The following is a 7,506-nucleotide window of genomic DNA, read 5'->3' on the forward strand; positions in this document are numbered from 1 at the left end:
CCGCACAAGTTCACTTCTACACAGATTTTTTTTCAATAAATACATATAGTGCTACACGATCCACAGTTGGGTGAATCTGCATATGTGGAACCAAAGATAGGGAGGGCTGACCATGGGACTTGAGAATCCTTGGGTTTTTGTATCCACAGTGGGTCCTGGAACCAACCCCTTGAGGATTTTGAGGGACGACTGTATACACACAGAACATTTCTGGTTGGTGTCATAAGAAACTTGTAACGTGGGTGACCTTTGGGAAAGGTGAATGGGGTTGGAGAGGGACATATTTTGCATCTTTTCTGTAAGTCCTGCCGTGATATTTACACTTTTTACCATGTGCATGTGTGTATATGTGCGTGTATGTGTATAATATATGTGTGTGTGTGTATATATATATAATATGATGATGTTGATTATTGTGATTGCCACATTGTATTCATCAAGGAAGAGGACAGAAAGTTAAAGAGCTTTTAACAAGAATCTCATATCCCAGTCGAGCCGTTCTTATACTAAACAATGCTGCTCCTCCAGCCAAGACAGTGAAGATAACTTCAGCTTACCTAAGAAGACAAGATTCCATTTGCACGGTTAAGTTCCGTCACGGAAGCACTTGAAGGAAACATCTCCACAGAGCTCTTACCTCTGTTTATTTGCAATCCTGTTTCTGCACTGGTGGGAAGGGGGAAGGTGGGTGTTTGTTGGGGGGGGGCAGGGAAGGGGCTAGCAAATCAGAGTATAAACAAAACTGCTTTCAACCTAAAAAGTTGCTTCTAAACCATAGATCAGAAGGTACCCTCAGTTAACACCCCACCATGCTCAGAGTGTCTGGTAGTTCTGGAAAGAATGGAGAGAAAGCATTGCCCCAGCCACCAGCCTGTCCAAATTGTGCAGATGTTAAGTGACTTACCCAGCCTTTCACGTCAGCAAGAACTGCTGCTTATCTACTTCCTTTGCGAGTTACCATTTCGTTTGGAGTCGGTTATGGTTTACCTGCTTCTTCACACAATCCTATTCAAAGTCTTAAAAACGTCACCATCCAGGTCATCTGATTCAACCTTCTGATGTTACAGATGAGGAACCCGGCAACAGGCATGTCTTTTTAGACTAATGGGACTTCCTTTCTGGTCCACGTGTGAGGACTCACCCCCGGATGCTACTCTGTATTTTTGTGCTTCTTTTCCCCGAAACTCTCCTCTCCCCGCCAACCAGCTTTGGCACACTGGAGGGCAAAATGGCCTTCCTGGTGGGAGCCAGAGAAACTAAGGTGAGAACTGAAGAACATCTGAACTGCAACGCTCTTCGCCATCAAGCTTCTATGGAACGTGCGCTTGTGAGATTTTCTTCAGGGGTCAAGATTTTCTTCCAGGGGTCAAGCCCACTCTTTCATATTAATGATTATAAATAACCCTTTAAGAGATTTTTCTTATAATAATTAAAAATCTGATCAACTATTCTAAAACAATTAATCTGTTCGGAAAAAATCATTTCAACTGGTTTTAGGGGGTCATGTAGACGTAGGGCAGTCAACAATCTAGATGTTCAGCTTTAACTGGTTTTAGAGGTACGGAGTTGCTAAGACTTCCCCTGCCCCTGTTTCCGGATGCCCCCAAAGCCAATGGCCTATGGATAATACAGGGAAGCCACAAAACCCAAAAGCCAGTGTGACGTCAAACAGGAACACAATTTTAAGAAACCAATGTTTACTTCAGTCATTACCTCGTCAGATGAAGGAATAGCTACCCATAGACAGTCTCACTGTGGCTCAGGAAACCTGAGGAGCATAAAACATGAGTAGGTCATGGGTTCTGTTCAAACCTCCCCTGACCTCCTTCACTGCAGAGGCCCCCTTCGGGTGACTTTACACCCCAGAGTGACAGGAAACCAGAAGACTGGGCTGGATAGGATCTTAACCAAGCTCATCAAAGATAGAAACTACTTACTTTTAAAACACTCATGAGATTAACTGAATGTAATAATAAACATTTGACATCATTTTATATCCAAAAATCATCTTAAAAGAAATGAGAATTAAAGTCAGAAGACAAAACAATACAGAACTGTTAGGGTGTGGGTGGGGAAGGGGGAGAACAGAAATGGGTTTCCGAGAGCCTAGGAAGAGCCCACAGGGGCTGAGAGAACAGGTTTCTAACTAGAGGGTAAGTGTTGGAAAATAGGCTTTAATGTTATATTTCAGTGTAGAGTAACTAATGCAACATCATGTGATTAGACCAAAGTATCTAAGTAGATAACAATTCCTTGAAAAGGGACCAATATGAAGGGAATGTGAAGAGAATGAAAAAATAGAAGTATCTTCCTATGGGATAAGATCAATAATTATAATTATTCAGTGTTTCCATCAGGGCCTCTTCCCACATGGTCTTCGACATACATACCCATCACCTTCACAGCCAGATGAATGCTGTAACACACTCTCATGTCTAAGTTCAAAGCCATGAAAGACAGTAGATGCAAAGCAAAGCGAAAATTGTGGCCGGCATTGTCCGTTTGCACACCAGATCTCTCTAAGTTGTAAAGACAAAATCTTTGTATGTTTAACATTTTATGCAAATATCTCCCATCAGTAGAGTCTGAACACATGGTGGACACAGAGCCAGCTGGGGCCCACAAGAGAACCATATCCTGGTCCCGATCGTGACTTTACACATACGCACACACGTCAGATAACTTCAGCGGACCTTCCAAATAAACGTCCGCTGTAGGACAGGACACTTCACTGTCCCCTTGCCACAGCTGAGCAAATAAGTCAGGGAGAAAAAGGAACCATCCGTGTGTGTTCACAACCGTTCACCGTCTTACCTTCATCTCATAAGGAATCTCCTAAAGAGAAATGATTAACAGGACAGGAGCCGTTACAGGAAATAGCCACCTAGGGCCTGAGTGGACACCTACCCTCGTGACTGGGGCACAGATTGGTGGCGGGTGAGGGCATGAATAGGGGCAATGGTTTCCGTTCTTCTGTTCAAAGTTCCCACTCCACTCCCTCCAGGCAGCCTGCATGCTTACTGGCTGTTTAAAACTTTAGACCAAGACAACCTGCTGACAGACGGTCTTAAAATCAATGACTCCCAATGAAACTTAATTTCCAATTGCCTTGATCTAATAGATGCTGTAATGTGCTTTCAGTGGTTGAAATGAACAAACACGTCGGCCTTCCAAGTTGCTGGAGCTCAAAAGAAACCCCTTCTGATACACAAGGTCAGCGAGACTGATGTAAATGCTTTTCTCTCCTGTTCAGTGTGTGCATATTGGAAAGTTTGGCTGAGAGACTCAAAGGAAAGACACAGCCTTGAGTTGGAGAGGTGATAAGATCCAGGTCCTTAACCACGTGTAAGCGTCCTTGTACATTTTGTTGCAGGTGCATCACCACCCGTCACTCAAACACTGGTTTACACCTGGCCTCCCCATCTTCCATGGTCAAAGTACCCACAGCCATACACCCTCCCACATATGTAGAGATGTGTTTCCATCACGTCCGGTGAGTGCCGTGACTACCATTTCTCAAGGAAATGCATTCACAGTCCTGTGGTACTTGAGCATTCCCACACTTAATGGTTTCTACAGTTACATATTCATAGGCAATTATCTAGTAGCATTTTCATTTGCCAAATGCAAAAGATACAGTAAAATCAGTAGACATTTTTCAGCTCTAACAAAACCAATCTGTACCATAAGTCATTTCAAAATTACGATAATCTCTGAATAACATAGATACAAATACTTAATATTGCCTGTCATGACTTACAAAATATTCTCGGCCGGGTCCTATCACACTAGGGAATGTGGGAATTTTGCTGCTACTGTTAGTGCAGGACCTCCAGAACATAGCTTTTTAAATTCTAATACCACATATTTCCACCAAAAGGACGATAAATGTTTGTTAAAATACAATTCTTATTGCTTTTATAAATGCCAGCCATGCATTCACTAATTATTAGAAAATGGCATAAAGTGTATCCAGGCTGTTATATACCAGGATAATCGTGTCAGTTCCCATAGACTTCACTAGTTGCTTAACCAAAAGAACATAGATAGTATGCACCTTTGAGAGTAACCTCGGGTCAAAACTGAATGCTGAGTATAGAGCCGATGAATTTGTCAGACACCCATGGTGATACCGAATTATTCTCCCCAAAGATGGAAAAACACCAAAATACCATTCAGATAGAATCATTGCCATATTTGAATGTCTTACCAAATGCCATTTTTTTTCAGTAAAATTAATTGAAGAGCTGTACTAACTTTTGCTCTAAGATCACAACTGAGCAAAGAAAGTCCAAACATGGGCAGACACTGAAATACAACCGCTTCTGAGGTGAGTGGGAGACATTGCTCTCACCTGCTTCTATTAAATCCCACTGACCAGGGAGAACCAAAACCAGACCCTTGGCTTTAAAACGCACACAAGCCATGCAGAGGGTTGCAAAGGGACACAGAGGTTCATGTCTTATGAGCAGGAAGGGCTTCGGTGACTTCGTGTTTCTTATGACGTCAAAGGAGAAAAGCCATGGACTCCATTTTGGAGGTACACGCCCAGTCCCCTGGTGCTCCGACCAGCCCCTGCCACCGACCAGGCCACAGGGCTCCCCTCTGAAAAGAAGAGCAACCCCAAAACACAGCTCCTCTCCCTGCCTGGGTTCAGACCTTTCACCTCCCCTTCCACAGCTTAACCGATAACAAAACATTTGCATCTGGTTCATATTTCCTTTGTGTTTAAACTACAGCCCAGAAAAGAACTTGACTAGTCCATTGGGGCCTACTTTCAACCAAATTCAGAATACTGTAAGTGAAATAAAAGGTGTCTGACTGGGTTGCTCTTATGTGGCAATCAGATATCCAAGAATTACTTTTGCTTCCATAGGAAATTTCCCATCTTCACTTTTTCGTTGGTTTGATTCTAGGGAAAGGAGTCCCCAGATGCTTGCAGCACAGCATCTCCCCTCGAGATCAGTCCACCATTAGATCTGCCTCAAGCCTCACCTCCAACTTCGGGAGGATGCAAAGGGCTGCCTGAGCAGATGGGGATTCAACATGACGCAACCCTGAGCATCCCTGGACTGGAGAAGCCTGGGAGAAGCAGCAGCCCTCCTGACGCCCCTTGCCAGCAACACACATGAGGGGACAGCACCAGCACCCACTCTGCAGACCCAGGCGTCCTGCACACACGTCAGTACAGGCCACAGAACCACAGGACAGCTCGACACCCCCATGTATGTGACAGCAAGGCAGAGGATGGGAAATGGCCAGCCATCCCCAATCCATATCCAGCCTCTTCCAGCCTCCTCTCCCACTCCACCCCACCCTCCCCTTCTCCACACAGAGTTTCAAGTTCACCCAAATTTGGGTCTTCAATGCCAGCCTAATCAGCACATTCCCACTCCCCCGCCCCCCATTTCCTGGAGGCACATGTAAAATCCCATTTGTGGGGAGAAAAGTCTACTCAAGTTGCCTTGACACAGGGAGCTGCCGAGCACCGGCTGGAGCATTCCTGCAGAGCATCTCAACTCCCAGACCTTCCCTGCAGGCTCCTTTCCTTTCCTCCAGCCCGGCTCTCCCTACCTTCCTCCTGGCTGCCGCCCTCAAAGCAGGCAGTGGGCTCCTCCTCTGGGAGCCCCGACTGTCCTCCACCCTCCAGGGCTTTGCGTTTCTTCGACATCTCTGCCGGGGCTGGGGCTTTGGGGTGTTCTTTCCGCACCCCCAGCCTCCCCCCTCGGAGAGGAGAGTGAAGGTGGGGTTAGGTGGAGGGGAGAGAGACGGGCAAAAGAGGTGGGGAGGAGAGGCCGGGGAGGGAGATGGCTGGAGAGGAATTGCTGCTGAAGGAGGGAAGGCACTTTGGGGAAGCAGGAACCAGGCGGGCAGGCGGCGCAGAGAGCCTACAATCAGTTCAGCAGCAGTCCTCCGTCTAGGGGGCTCTCTGCTCCCTCTCTCTCCCTCTCTCTCCCTCTCCCTCTCTCCCTCTCTCCTTCCTCCTTCCTCTTTTTCCTTCCACTAGAAGGGTGAGCCCAGAGGGAAAAAGAGACCAAAACACCAGGGAGGAGAGGCTCTTTGGGTGCTCAGCTGATTTCTTTCTAATTTAGGAGGGGGATAGCGTGGGTGCTGCGTATGGGGACTTCTAGCCCTGTCCGTAAAGGACTGGTGTCCTGGGAAGGGAGGTGTTGGGAGGGGGAGGCTGTTAATGGTGTTTGGAAGGGAATATTCTCAGTGGATTACAAGGAAAATTGGGTAGAATGAAGAAAACAAAATGCTGCAGGATGCAATATAGTGATGCCTTCAGGTGCTAGGGGCACAGGACCCCCTCCTCCTCTGTGACATCATTTGAGCTTTTGCAAAAGGGGTTGGGGGAGGTGCAGGGAGGACCAAGGAGAGAGGCAACAGAGGCCCGAGGCAGAAAGGGGAGGGGGAGGGGTCTTGTCCCCATTCAGAACTGAGGAAGGAGGCCCAGAAAGGAGGCAGGAGGGTGGGGGCCTCCTCCCAAGGCCCCCTTGGGTCTAGCCTTGCGGAGGCGGCCGTTTGCAGCTGGAGGGCAGCCTTGCAGGGAACTTGGAGCTGGAAACTCGGTCCAAGAAGCAGTAGCCGGAGGCAATCGCTCAGGCGCTGGGCTCGGCTGCCCTCCCTCTCACCTCCTCTGCCACCCCTGAGTCTTCTGGTTTTATCCACTCAGGTCTCTTTTTTCTCACCTCCACTCATCACCCCTCTTCCAAAACAGTCATGTCCCCAAACAACACACACACACGCACACACACACACACACACACACACTTTCTTATTGCCGAAAAGGATGGAGGGAAACGATGGTAACTTTTTAAATGGTTGGATTGGAGTCTTTCTGGACTCTCAAGGGTTAAATAACAGGTACAAGGAACAGTCCACTCACCGCCGAAGTATGCGAAGCGCCTGTCTGCTTTCCGCTTCAAGTTCACACACTGGAAAAAGAGAGAAAAAGCAAAGAGGAAAAAAAAAAAGCGGGCGGGCCCGGGGCCCCGTGGGTCCAGGGCTCCATTGAGAACTGCGCACAACAAGTTGCCAGTGAGCCCAGGTGGCCCAAGTTCATGACCTCTCCAAGAACACTCGCTTCTGCTCCACTCGGCAGGCATATTCCAGAGGCGTGGGGCAGTCTGCCTTTCGCGCTGATCTCGCCTGAAAAGGAGCAGACAACTCTAAGCGGTGTGTGGCATTCCTCTATCCCTCTTGTCCATCTGGGGGTCTCCGGGAAAGCCGCGCTGAGCGCTCTAGGCGCCAAGGAAGACCGGTCCATTTCAGCTCATCCTCCCGCGGCCGCAACTTTGGACCCACACACCTACAGAGAACCTAAGTGCGAGTGTGCGTGTGTGTTTGAGTGTGTGCGCGTGAGTGTGCCAGCCTGTCTGCCCGCGCGCACCGGGCTTTGGGGCGCATGTGCTCTCGGGAACGACTCTCCCTGGCTGCCTGGAACTTGGAGAGTTTTCCTTTAAGCCGGAGCTGCTGCTCGGACACCCCCCTCCCCCCCCCCGC

At 48.1% G+C, this 7,506-nt stretch overlaps 1 protein-coding gene across 1 annotated transcript in view; it reads right to left on the bottom strand.

Annotated features, from left to right (window-relative positions):
* The window catches only part of PDE10A (phosphodiesterase 10A), a gene marked incomplete at its 5' end in the record, with an annotated part of 578,327 nt that extends 572,656 nt beyond the window's left edge, over positions 1-5,671 (bottom strand). Inside the window, one exon of the mRNA XM_082669118.1 lies at positions 5,575-5,671. Within this exon, the coding sequence (XP_082525244.1) occupies positions 5,575-5,671 (97 nt within the window). The remainder of the gene's footprint in view (positions 1-5,574) is intronic.
* Between the last annotated feature and the right edge of the window lie 1,835 nt (positions 5,672-7,506).

Source organism: Grampus griseus, assembly GCF_964374135.1.
Source record: "Grampus griseus genome assembly, chromosome: 13".
NCBI classification, from domain to species: domain Eukaryota; kingdom Metazoa; phylum Chordata; class Mammalia; order Artiodactyla; family Delphinidae; genus Grampus; species Grampus griseus.